The sequence below is a fragment of the Gekko japonicus genome, unplaced genomic scaffold (assembly GCF_001447785.1).
Source record: "Gekko japonicus isolate JY-2015 unplaced genomic scaffold, Gekko_japonicus_V1.1 scaffold1896, whole genome shotgun sequence".
In the NCBI taxonomy this organism is placed as follows: Eukaryota; Metazoa; Chordata; class Lepidosauria; order Squamata; family Gekkonidae; genus Gekko; species Gekko japonicus.
In genome coordinates this window covers 256,825-270,349 of record NW_015174324.1, presented here as the reverse complement: position 1 = coordinate 270,349, position 13,525 = coordinate 256,825, and the positions used below count along the sequence as shown (strand labels likewise).

The window sequence follows — 13,525 nt, the reverse complement described above, 5'->3', positions numbered from 1 at the left end:
GCTCCTGAGCATGCTCAGTTGGGCCAGGCACGAAAATCCTTTTAAGAGAGCTTGCTAGGCACCGGCAGATCCAGCGCAGGCGCACTAGATCCCATTGGTGTGAATGCACAGATGACCACTCGAAGATCACCAGTTACTGGTAAGCAACCTGTTTTTCTTAGTCTTCACATCCCCCTAAGAGACAACAGCTAGAACAAAGAGCAAGGAGGCTGACTAGTAGACACATAGGCGTCAACTTCAGGGGGGCTGAGGGGTGCAAGGCCTCCACAAACTTTTCCAGCCCCCCCCCAGCACCCAGCACCCAGCAAGAGCCTTGCCATCCCCCTCCCCGCCCCTCACACCATTTTGAAAGTGGAGGGTTGGAACTGGGAGGGAGGTCAGGGCGGGGGCTTGCTTCCTGCCCCACCCCCAGCTCCCAGCAGCCCTCAGTTCAGCTTGGAGGAGTTGGAGCCTGGAGGCTGCACATGGAGTGCCTTTGCAAGGGGGGGGGTTCGGCCGCAGGGGTAGTTTGCTCCCTAGTCCCCAGCCTATGCTGCAGAGACTCAGAGCCCCTGGGATGGGGGGAGGTGTGCCTCTTCCCTCTCTGGTACCTCCACCGCCAGGCAGCTGGGCCATGCATTCTCCAAAGTGTTTTCCCGTTAAGGTGAGTCCTGTGCGCTACATGCACTAATTTTTACTCCTGAGCGCACAGCTGTTTGGCTGAGCTCAGGATGATTAAATTCTCTGGCTGCTTCCTTCCTGGGCTGCTGCAGTCACAGCTTGTTTAATTGTGGTGGGCGGGAGCACTACAAAGCCGAATCCCCCTCCTGTGTAGAGGGAAGAGAGGGGGAAGGAGAGAGCGAGCACGCCAGAGGTGCAAGCTTTCCTGTGGTTTTGGATTTACAGTAATTAGACTTTGGGGGGGGGGGGATGATACTGGGGGATGATACTGTCATTTTCCATTTGTTTTCCATTTTGTTTTAAAGTTTACATATTTGTTTATTCATTTCCCAAGATATTTGTGTGCATTCATGCCATAGCTTGGCTCAGTTTCTTTTCTAGTTGCTTTCCCCTTTAAATTTTGACTCTTGACTCAGCTGCAGAGTTTATATCTTTGTTGCCCATTGCCTTACTGATTTATTGCACTTTGAGCACACTTTGGTGGTGGATGCAGCTTCTGATCAGCAATTTTAAATGCGAGAGAACAGCGGAGAAACCCGATCAAAATGACCATGTGACCTTAGTGCCACAAGCCCGCAGTTTACTTTTAATGAGGATGAGGGCCTCTGAGCATGTGCGAGTATGCGAGAGTACCTTTTTCTCTGCTCCCTGCCTCTCAGCCCGCCTATGGCTCTTGGCCGCCAGCCAGGGTTAATTACTTGTCAGCCGTGAGCTCCGGGACTTCTGCTTCCGCCTGCTTAAGGGCTCCTGAAACGCTGAGAGAGAGATCGACAACGAAGGGATGACTTGGGCGGGGAATGCGCGTTCCCTTCTTTGGCAGCGACGCGGGTGTGAATCTAGGAGCGGCGTTGTCGCCACAGCCTGCAGGGACTCTCCCTGGGCAAGTCGCAGAGGCGGCCACCTTTCTCTCCTTGCGCGCCGGGCCCGCTATGGCCCAGGCCAAGATTAGCAGCAGCGTGAAGAGTGGCGGCGGCGGCGGCGAAGCAGCCCAGCAACCGGGCGGTGGGCAGGTCCGAGGCCGCTTTTTCCGCTCCACTTCCATGGCGGACCGCTCCAGCCGCCTGGTGGAGAGCCTTGACCAGCTGGAACGGAGGTAAGCTCGGCCGGCGGGGTGGGGGTGGGTTGAGAGACAAGGGCTTTGGTCGTGGGGGGAGGTCTGAGGAGGCCGGGGAGCAGCTGCGCAAACCCGGGTTTGGCTCGGAAAAGACGCTGCTCAATTGCGGCAAAAAAACCCAAAAACATTTAATTTGGAAACCGAGATAAAAAGTGACTGTTTTTCGTAAGGAGGGGGTGCCTCTTATATGTCCCCGCCATGACAAACATGATTACTTTTTTTTTTTTAAATAATTAGTTAATTCATTCAGAGTTTTCTCCCACCCCCAGTGGCAGCCGTATGGGTTTTCCCGGTGTGAGGATGGGCACGATTTCACCTGCTTGGCAGGGAACAAGAAGTTTGTCCAGGGGAACACACGAACGCTGACCATCTTAATGATAATCATCTCAGGGAAGCTTTACATTTGCCAAACGTTTCCGTTCCCTTTGGTCATCGGGGCCAGAGTCAATTTGCCTTGCTTGGGGGGCTTGCCATATCTCCAGATGGGATGTCAAGACTTGAATGGTTAAAAAAGAAGAAGAAGAAGAAGCAAAAACGTGATTTTATCATAACCAGAAGAAACATCCTAGGTCAGTGAATTCTGGGGGCTCTGAATTGCATCAGAAATGTGTGAGCTGAATAAGAACTTATTTTTAAGTTTAAAAGTGTCACTTAGGAGGTAGACCTTCCTTAAATTATTCCTTATCCTTTTCTATCACGCTGCTATGTTCACACAACCAGAGTAGCTAAAGGAAGACTGTTTTCAGGAGTAGTTAAGAATGATAAATAAGATAGAGCGATTTAAAAATCCACCCTAAGGCAGGGAAATTTGCCTGGGCTGAGCTGGGTGGTGTTTGGAGCACTACCACAGGGGAGGGGAGGCACCAGTAATAAGACATTTTGATGTTCTAAAAACAACTTCCAGAGGGAAGCTGCCATGCCAAAAATGACAAAGCCTGTTCTACGGTGCAGTCCTAAGCAAAGTTATATGCTTCTAAATCCACTGAAGACAATGGATTTATAAGGGCATAACTCTTAGGATTGCACCACTTGATAAGGAAACATATCCATTAACCCCCCGCCATGTCAGCAGCCCTTTTAGCCATTATAGTTTTAATATACAGAGTAGAGCGGTTGATACAATTTGCCAAAGATTTCACAGGGAGTCCTTATTGGAGCATGGATTCGAATCCAGATCTTTCAGTTCCAAGTTTAGTACTTAAGTGGATCATATTGGCTTTGAGTCATTCTCTTTTCATGCAGATGTAGTTGAAAGTTCTTTGGAAAGTGTAGGTTGGGGTAGGGTCAATATGAGACCAGAAGAAAGTGGACTTCTGTAGCACTAGGAATCAGGAGTAAGAGTAATACAGGGTACTCTCCTTTATTTTTCAAAACTTTTTGAATTGGAAGTTTCTTTCTTTGCTGCTTGCTTACAGATACATAGTTTCTGCTGATTGTCTCCATTACTGATTTGTAAGTGTTAACAAAGAAACACTTATTGTTGTGTTTTGATGACGGCTTCCCATATGCAAGTAATTGTCATGGTTCAGCATTCACCAGTTGAATAGGGGCATGCATGTGCTGCTGCGTCACACATGGGACTCCAAGTGGTGGGTACTGGTTAGGCCTGTAGCTACAGTGGGGTATTTCGGGGCCTGGCCCCCTGACTTCCATCCAGCCCCCAGGCTCTCTGGGCCACCCAGAACCTGGAGGACTCCCCACCACCGCCCCTTCCCCAAGCATGGCTCGTTTTCCCATGTAGGTACCGTAAGCAGAGTGCGAACGCCACAAAAGTGAGTTTTTAAATTTTTATTTTATTTTTTATTTTGTGACATCAATGCCCCCTGACTTACTTAAAGGCCCCCTGAATTACAAAATCCTGGCTAGGGGCCTGATACTGGTATGTTTCACCTTCATAGCAAGCTTGGGTTACCTCACACTTACCCTTCATCTATGTAAGAATGAGGAAGACATGCTGCTGGAAGATGGGCCAGGGTTGTGAGTGAAACACACAGGTGCTCTGGTGGGAGAGGCCTATAAATAGTTCCAAACTAGCAGAGACCTGGGAGTCCCAGCTGTCATTGCAGAACGTTTAGGGAGTCTGGGCAGTTTTTTTTTTGCTTATCGGGATCTGTGCCTGGACTGCAAGGAATGTCTGCTGTGCAATCGTAAGCCTTTTACACAAACATAAATGCCACTTACACCCGACAACTGTGCTTAGGAATACAACCTGAGTTGCCAGGAATATTAAAGGCTAAAATGAGGGTCCCCAACATAGTGCCCGTAGGCTCCATGGTACCCAGTGACATCTATCCTGATGCCCACCAAGTGTTTTTAGAAAGTGAGCAGAGCCAGACAGGGCTTTTGTCCAGCAAGACTTCTGAGTAGCCATTGGAAATACATTTGGCTGTGCATATTTTTTTTAAATGTTGCTTTGGCAGCAGCTGGCACCACAGCATAAGGGACTTCACTGTGTGACTGAAGCTAAGCTGTGTGTATGGAGGAAAATACTTTTAAAACAATATATTCATTTTAAAAGGTATCATTAAACAGAGCTTCAGCTTTTAAAGTTGAAGAGTTACTGTTAATGTTACACATAACTTAATTCTCTGACATTTTGTGGTTGGCTCTGCCCACCACACTGTGTTAGAATTCCAAAGGTGCCCATTTTATATCCTAACTAGGAATAAGGCCTTGATCACTCAGCATCAATTTGCTGTGGTGACCTCAGCAAGGTATAATGATACAGAGATTACCATTTCCTCCAGGGGAAGAGATTTTGGCTGTCTGAAAAGCATTTGTAATTCTGAGTGATCTCCAGCCCTCCCCTGGAGATTGGAAACAATGGTTCCCCAGGAGGAAACATCTGGTTTGGAGGGTGGAATCTATGGCATTGTACCTGTTTGAGGACCCAACCACCTCAAATCCCACCCTCTCCAGGCTCCACCTATTAAATCTCCAGGAATTTCCCAACCTGGAGGTGGCAACCCTAACTTCTTTCCAGCCAACCATTGGTGTACCTTTATCTGCCCTTCTAACTTCAGCTTTCCATCTCTCTTCTCCCCCCCTCTACCTAGGAAAATTACAGTCTTTCTCCACAGTGGGGACCAAAGCAGCTCACATCATTCTCCTCTCCCCCTTTGGATCTGAACAACCATGTGAGGTAGGTTAGGCTGAAAGTCTGTGAGTGAGCTGAAATCACCCATTCAGCTTCCACAGGAAGAACCTGGGTTTGGCAGACCCTGCTCTGAAGCACTAACTGCTACGTCACACTGGCTGTCATGGGGGGCCACCTCAGCAGGGTATAATGACACAGAGCCCACCATTTTCTCCAGGGGAACTGATCTCTGCCGTCCAAAGAGCACCTGTAATTCTGAGTGATCTCCAGCCCTCACCTGGAGATTAGCAACAATGATTCCCCAGGAGGAAATGGCTGGTGTGGAGGTTGGAGTCTAGGGCATTGTACCTGTCTGAGCTCCCACCCTCTCCAGGCATTATGATACTGGCTGATTTGTTTTCATTTCCCTTCCTAATTATCCCGAGCATAGCATTGGCCTTTTTTATTGCAGTCACACACTGTACTTAGGAGCCTTTGATGAGGAACCCATGCTGAGTCTGCCTCTAGTTTTTGTTCATCAATGTCCCTACTAATTCTTTCCTTAATAACAGTTTCCACCAATTTACCTGGTATTGACATCAGACTGACTGGCCTATAATTTCCCAGATCTCCTCTGGAACCCTTTTAAAAGATGGGGGTGTGACACTGTCTAACCATCTCATCCTTTGCCGTCCCCGTCTTCTTTGACCTTCAATCTTTCCCAGCATCAGGGTCTTCTCCAGTGAGTGCTCCCTTCTCATTTGGTGGCCAAAGTATTTGAGCTTCAGTTTCATTATCTGGCCTTCCAGGGAACAGTCAGGGTTGATTTCTTTTAGGATTGACTGATTTGATCTTCTTGCAGTCCAAGGGACTCTCAAGAGTCTTCTCCAGCACCATAGTTCAAAAGAATCTATTCTTCGGCGCTCGGCCTTCCTTATAGTCCAACTCTCACAGCCATACATGACTACTGGGAATACCATTGCTTTGACCATGCGGACTTTTGTTGGCAGGGTGATGTCTCTACTTTTTATCATGCTGTTTAGGTTCGCCATCGCTTTCCTCCCAAGGAGCAGGCGTCTTTTAATTTCATGGCTGCAGTCACAGTCTGCGGTGATCTGGGATCCCAGGAACGTGAAGTCTGTCACTACTTCCACGACTTCCCCTTCTATTTGCCAAGGAGTGATGGGGCCGGATGCCATGATCTTAGTTTTTTTGATGTTGAGCTTCAAGCCCACTTTTGCGCTCTCCTCTTTTACCCTGAGCAAGAGGCTCTTTAGGTCCTCTTCACTTTCTGCCATTAGAGTGGTATCGTCTGCATATCTGAGGTTGTTGATCTTTTCCCCAGCAATCTTAATTCCCGCTTGTGATTCATCCAGGCCAGCATTTCGCATGATGTACTCTGCATATATATTAAATAAGCAAGGTGACAGTATACATCCTTGTCGTACTCCTTTTCCTATGCTGAACCAATCAGTTGTTCCGTATCCGGTTCTAACTGTCGCTTCTTGGCCCTTATACAGGTTTCTCAAGAGACATGTGAGGTGGTCTGGTACTCCCATCTCTTTAAGGACCTGCCATAGTTTGTTGTGATCCACACAGTCAAAAGCTTTAGCATAGTCAATGAAGCAGAAGTAGATGTTTTTCTGGTACTCTCTTGCTTTCTCCATAATCCAACGAATGTTGGCAATTTGATCTCTCGTTCCTCTACCTCTTCGAAACCCAGCTTGTACTTCTGGCAGTTCTCTATCCATGTACTGTTGAAGCCTAGCTTGTAGGATCTTGAGCATGACCTTGCTAGCGTGTGATATGAGTGCAATTGTGCGATAGTTTGAACATTCCTTGGCATTGCCCTTCTTTGGGATTGGAATGTATACTGACCTTTTCCAATCCTGTGGCCACTGTTGCGTTTTCCAAATTTGCTGGCAAATTGAGTGCAGCACTTTAACAGCATCATCTTTTAAGACTTTGAATAGCTCAGCTGGGATATCATCACTTCCACTAGCTTTGTTGTTAGTAATGCTTTCTAAGGCCCATTTAACTTCACATTGCAGAATGTCTGGCTCGAGGTCAGTGATTATACCGTCGTGGTTGTCAAGGACGTCGAGGTCTTTCTTGTATAGTTCTTCTGTGTATTTTTGCCATCTTTTCCTAATCTCTTCTGCTTCTGTTAGGTCCCTACCGTTTTTGACCTTTATCATGGCCAGCTTTGCATGGAACGCTCCCTTGATTTCTCCAATTTTCTTGAAGTGATCTCTAGCCCTTCCCATTCTATTGCTTTCCTCTATTACTTTGCATTGTTCATTCAAGAAAGCCGCCTTATCTCTCCTTGCTGATCTCTGGAAATCTGCATTCGGTTGGGTAAAATCTTTCCTTTTCACCTTTGCCTTTCACTTTCCTTCTTTGCTATTTGTAAAGCCTCACCAGACAGCCTCTTTGCTTTCTTGCACTTCTTTTTCTTTGGATGGTGGTGATTGCTGCCTCCTGTACAATGTCATGAACCTCCATCAATAGTTCTTCAGGCACTCTATCAAATCTAGTCCCTTAAACCTATTCTTCACTTCCACTGTATATTCATCAGGGATGTGATCTAGGTCCAACCTGAATGACCTAGTGGTTTTCCCAACTTTCTTCAGTTTAAGTCTAAATTTTGCAATGAGTAGCTCATGATCTGAGCCACAGTCAGCTCTAGGTCTTGTTTTTATTGACTGTATTGAGCTTCTCCATCTTTGACTGCAAATTATATAGTCAATCTGATTTCGGTTTTGCCCATCTGGTGATGTCGCCTCTTAGGTTGTTGGAAGAGGGTGTTCGCTATGACCAGCATGTTCTCTGGACAAAACTCTGTTAACCTTTGCCCTGATTCATTTTGTTCTCCAAGGCCAAACTTGTTATTATTCTGTTTACTTTTGACTTCGTACTTTAGCATTCCAGTCCCCTATGATGATGAGGACATCTTTTTTTGGTGTTAGTTCTAAGAGGTGTTGTAGGTCTTCATAGAACCGGTCCACTTCAGCCTCTTCTGCATCAATGGATTACTGTGATGTTGAATGGTTAGCCTTGGATTCGGACTCAAATTCAGTCATTATAAGGTTAATGTGTGTTTACCTCAGGGAACCTGGCACAGAGCCAATGGAGAGAAAGCCCAGGAAACTGAATCCTACTTACTAACAATAATTAGTTAATCTATTCAGATGATTTCCTTCTAGGGGTCAAGAATAATAATAATCCATTGTTGTAGACCATGTGTTCAAAGTGTAAAGATGTAGTCGTAGGTGTCTTTGTTTTGTAGATTTCCTGCGAACCCTTCCCTTAGAAATAAAGATTTTTACATAGAAGAAAATGCCTTCTCTCCAGTGAAGCAAAGATCCATTGCAATATCTGAATATCTAACTATTACCAATTTTTCCAACAAAATCTAGGTCTCTCAGATCCTAGTCTGACATTCTAACCACTACACTATGTTCTTGCTACTGGTAAAAAAATAAAGCAGCAGCCTAAAGATGATCTGCAAATACTAAGTTTTCAAAATAATTGTTAACCAGATATTTGTAAATGTTGTTTTCAGGCATGATCTAACTCAGAAATAATGTAGTTGGTAAATTGTTAAGGCCCCTTTGACATATACTAATGGAAGTTTGCTTTGGAACCTGCCTCTCAGCCACTTGAATTTGATGTGCTCCTTTCAGTAATAAGCACAGAAATACTGGGCCAATGGATCAGGTGGTTGATGTCTACAACTCCTTATGCCCTTCCTACACACACTGTAGGATTTTACCTGGATCACATTATCGTATGGGTCCTTTCCCCCATCTTTCTTCCTGTGATAACTGTTGCTACTTTAGGCTGAGCGGAAGAGATTTATGACCCTTCAAGGTAGGGTATTCAAGGAGGAAAGGTGGGGAAAGTGACTGTGGACTTCATGGACTGGACTGCTCTTTCTTCCCCGTTTGTCCCATTTGAAGCCCCTCATATGCTTATGTGAAGCCATCACACACAAACACCCTCAGTAGTGAGGGGCTGGATCAGCTCTTAGCTCTTCAAGGTAGAAAGAATGGCATTTTGGGCCAAAACCAGGAGATGAAAAAGTAGGAAATTGTTCATTCTAGTTTGTGAAATAAATTAGTACTGTTTGGGGCAACTTGTCACTTGCTGTGTTTGCATTTTTATCCAGTGTATGTGTTTATAAGTGTTGTTTTCAGGGTGTACATTATTTTCTCAATTGTTCCTCTTCCTTTCCCCCACCCTTAGGGTTGAAGCCTTGCGGGATGCAGCATCATCAATGGAACAAGAAAAAGAATCTCTTCTGGAAATGATCCATAATATACAGAACAGCCAAGATATGAGGAATATCAGTGAAGGTGGGAGCTTAGTAAATTTCTTACTTGTATGTCTCTATTTGCCCAGAAGAAGATTAAAAAACATAAGGCTGATCAAGCAAACAGAGAAAGTTTCCATAAGCAGATCGGAGACAGACGGTGGCGCTGGAAGGGTCAGTGTCCCCCAAGGTACCTGTTTGAATGCAGGGTTCCCCAGGGGGCACTTATCTTCCCAATGTTATTTAACATCTATATGCACCCCCTCGCCCAGCTAGCACAGAGTTTCGGGCTGGATGTCATCAATATGCCGATGACACCCAGCTGTTTCTGTTGATGGACGGCCGAACAGACACCACTCCTGTAAATCTAACTGAGGGTCTCAAGGCTGTGGTTGGATGGTTAAAGCAGAGCTGGCTGAAACTGAATCTGGATAAGACGGAGGTTCTCTGGCTGCATCGGGGGGAGCCATGGCTGGATAGTCAACTCCCAGCTCTTGACAGAGTGCCCCTATCACTGGCTCCAACAGTCCAGAGTCTGGGCGTGATTCTGGATGCCACCTTGTCTATGGAAGCCCGGGTTGCGAAGGTTGTCAAGCTGGCGTTGTTCCAACTGCGCCAGATTAGGCAGCTAGCTTCCTACCTATCTCGCCCCAACCTATCCACAGTAATCCATGCAACGTCACCTCCGGGATAGACTACTGTAATTCGCTCTACACTAGCCTACCCTTGTGCCTGACCCGGAAGCTCCAACTGGTCCATAACGTGGCCACGTGGGTTCTTACTTCCATGCTAGACCCTTTCCAGTCCAGCTTCCGCCCAGGCCATGTGACAGAGATGGCAGTGGTCACCCTCACAGACGACCTCTGGAGGCATCTGGATCAGGGCGGTGCTGTTGTTGTTGGACCTGTTGGCAGTGTTCGACATGGTCGACCATCAGCTACTGATCCACCGCCTCACCAACATGGGTGTGCAGGGGATTGCCTTGCAATGGCTCGTCTCCTTTCGCCACATCGGGTGGCGCTCAGGGATCAGATGTCCCGAAGGCACCCCTGATCTGCTGAGTGCCTCAAAGGACAGTGCTCTCCCCAATGTTATTTATTTAATTTGTATCCCACCCTCCCTGCCTTGGCAGGCTCAGGGTGGCTTACAGTGTGTGTGTGTGTGTATGTGTGTATATATGTATGTGTATACTCACACACACACACACACACACACTGGAAATATGTTAAAATACAGAAATAAATTAAAATTACAGCATATAAAATCCTAAATTCTCAGAGATTAGAAGTTAATAAGAGATAGTGGTGTTGTTTCAACACTAGAATGGTTGCCTACTGCCATAGTCCAGGCTCCTGCCAGGCTGTTGATCAATGAGTTGGTGCTGATGTTGGGGCCAGGGCCTTGATGTTAAAAGGCGGCACCCTAATTGAAAGCCTGGTCAAAGAGCTCCGTTTTACAGGCCCTGCGGAACTGTAATAGGCCCCGCAGGGCCCTGATGTCATCTGGGAGCTCGTTCCACCAGTAAGGGGCCGCCACAGAAAAGGCCGTGGCCCTTGTTGTGGCGAGCCTGGCTTCTTTAGGGCCCGGGAGACCCAGGCAGTTTTGGGATCCTGATCTTAGTGCTCTCTGGGGAACATGTGGGGAAATGTGGTCCCTTAGGTAAGTAGGTAAGTATTCAACATCTACATGTGCCTCCTTGCCCAGATTGCCTGGAGGCACGGGCTAGGGTGTCACCAATATGCAGATGACACCCAGCTATATCTGTTGTTGGGTGGCCAGTCCGACTCTCTGGGTGCTACAGGACGTGGCTTTAACAATGGAGGCCCAGGTAGCAGCCACTGTCAATACAGCCTTTTACCATCTTCGGTTGATCAGGCACTTGGTTCCCTTCCTCGAATGCAATGATCTGGTAACAGTGATCCATGCAATGGTCACCTCGAGACTAGACTACTGCAATGTTCTCTACACGGGGCTTCCCTTGTCGCAACTCCGGAAGGTGCAGCTGGTGCAAAATGCGGCTGCCAGGCTGTTGATGGGTCTCCCTATGCGGGAGCACATCCAGCCTGTGCTGAAGGCATTGCATTGGCTGCCAGTAGCATACCAGATTCGCATCAAGGTGCTGGTTTTGACCTTTAAAGCCCTATATTGGCTGGGGCCTGCCTACCTGAGGGACCGCCTTTCCCCGCATGTTTCCCAGAAAGCACTGAGGTCAGGGTCTCAAAACCGCTTGGCCCTCCCTGGACCGAAAGACACCAGACTGGCCTCTGCCAGGGCCTTCTCAGTAGTGGCTCCACACTGGTGGAATGAGCTCCCAGAAGACATCAGGGCCCTGTGGGACTTTGTACAGTTCTGCAGGGCCTGTAAAATGGAGCTCTTCCACCAGGCCGATTAGGAGCCACTTCTAACAATAATAACTAAATTGTCAAGGCCCTCTATGCTAACACCAACAGCCTGTCATGCTAGATACTGATGGGGGCCATACTTTGGGCCATCCTATCATGGCCCAGGATGTTACCGCCACCAGCACTTTATTCTATTTTGTATTGTGCTTTGTTATATTTATGTGTTTTATGAAGCTGTATTGTATTAATATTAATGCTTTTGATTTATTAATCACTTTCCCCACAAGTGGGCTCAAAGTGATTTACCGTTATACTTTTAGACAAGGGACTAACAATGTTTTCATAGGGAATCGGAAAGACAACATATAATTCATTTTTATAGGCATTTGTGTTTTAATATATTTTTAATCCTTTTAATGTAAGCCGCCCTGAGCCTGCCTTGGTAGGGACAGTGGGATAAAAATCGAATAAATAAATTATGGGGACCCTTCGAACGGTACACATTCATCCAGTGCTGCTTGAGCTGCACTGGCTCCCATTGGAGCACCACATCTGGTTCAGGGTCTTGGTCTTGACATTTAAGGCCATTAGCAGTCAGAGACCTACATATCTTCGGGACCACCTCTCCCAATATGCCCCTGGAAGAGTGTTGTGCTCTAGTAATAAGAACCTCCTGGTGGCCTCTGGCCCAAGAGAGATCCTTCCCCTTTTTTCTCCGTATTTCCCCCCACATTGTTGGATCCAACCCATAGTTATTTCATACAGCATGTTAACGGATTTATCTAGTATGGAGAGCTGCTAGTAAAGATTGTCAGCCTCTCAAAGAGCCACTTCTAGTGATGTGCAATAACAGTGCCACTCTAACTTCCGGACCTGCAATAGAAGGCTAGCAGTGCCATCCTAAGCAGATTTACACTTTTCTGAGACTTTAGTGACTTTTTGAGACTTCAGTGACCTTAGAAGGGTATGATTCCGCTTTGGAAGGCATTAGAGTGTTCAAGTAACACAATACTTTTCAGTCTCCATATGATACTTCGGTGTTGTAGGAAGCTTCAGTTCAAAGTGTTTCACTTTCAAATGCAGGTGAAAGAGAAGAGCTCAATCTGACTGCCAAACGTCTGATGGGTAGAACCCTCACAGTTGAGGTTTCCGTAGAAACCATCCGAAATCCCCAGCAGCAGGAGTCACTGTTTCATGCTACACGGATGATTGACGAAATAGTCAGTAAACTCTTAGATGACTTAGAAGACTCCAAGAGCCGCTTAGTGTCACTTTATGGGGCATGTACATCTGAGGTACCATCTGGACCCATCGATCAGAAATTCCAGTCAGTTGTTATTGGATGTGCTATAGAAGATCAGAAGAAAATCAAGAGACGGCTAGAGATTCTACTAAGGAATATAGAAAACTCTGAAAAATCCATCATGCTCCTAGAGCATCAGAAGGCAACTACCAGGCACCTCTGCAACAATGGAAAAGATTAAAAGCTATCCCTGTTTCCACAAAGCTCACAAAAAAAAAGGAATGCTGCTCATGGCGCTTTCTCAGTGCTTTGCTTATACTGTGGAAATCTGATTGAACACAGAACTTCTGCCTAACTCAGTCCTTGGTTGTTCAGAGCACACAGAAGCATAGCTGGAAGAAGAGAATCCGAGGAAATACCCTTACCTTATACTGGGGGTAAAATGTTCCTGACTCCATTGGAGATAAGGTGAAGATCAGTTAAAGTTTACTCCTCTGGGGCATTTGTCCTGTGGCAGCTACAGGGTGAAGCAACTGTAGGAACCAGATTAGTATCATTCAGCAGTATTTATTCCATGGCTTTTGTTCTCTACACAGGAAATTCAAGGGGTAGGCTGTAACCACTGTTGGGGGGAGCATGTAGTTACGATGCTTGATACATTTAATGGATAGCTGTAACCTGATGTAATATAATGGCAGTGACAAGCAATTTTTTGGTCTTCTTAAGGATTAGCCTTCTCATAACTCAAGTCAAGTTTGTTCATAGGAAATTAATA

At 46.4% G+C, this 13,525-nt stretch overlaps 1 protein-coding gene across 1 annotated transcript; it reads left to right on the top strand.

Annotated features, from left to right (window-relative positions):
- The first annotated feature begins 1,223 nt into the window (after positions 1 to 1,223).
- On the top strand, positions 1,224 to 13,013 carry BAG2 (BCL2 associated athanogene 2). Its single transcript, XM_015424233.1, has 3 exons — positions 1,224 to 1,753; positions 9,099 to 9,208; positions 12,591 to 13,013. The coding sequence occupies exons 1-3, from the start codon at positions 1,458 to 1,460 to the stop codon at positions 12,989 to 12,991; spliced, it is 807 nt and encodes a 268-aa protein (XP_015279719.1). The 5' UTR covers positions 1,224 to 1,457; the 3' UTR covers positions 12,992 to 13,013.
- Positions 13,014 to 13,525: the final 512 nt, after the last annotated feature.

What these genes read in the sequence shown, in the direction of transcription:
- BAG2 (XM_015424233.1), top strand. Translation starts at nt 1,458, where the DNA reads ATGCGCGTTCCCTTCTTTGGCAGCGACGCGGGTGTGAATCTAGGAGCG. An exon ending in CTTGACCAGCTGGAACGGAG is followed by an intron (nt 1,754 to 9,098) that starts GTAAGCTCGGCC and finishes CCCCACCCTTAG; the next exon opens with GGTTGAAGCCTTGCGGGATG. An exon ending in TATGAGGAATATCAGTGAAG is followed by an intron (nt 9,209 to 12,590) that starts GTGGGAGCTTAG and finishes TTTCAAATGCAG; the next exon opens with GTGAAAGAGAAGAGCTCAAT.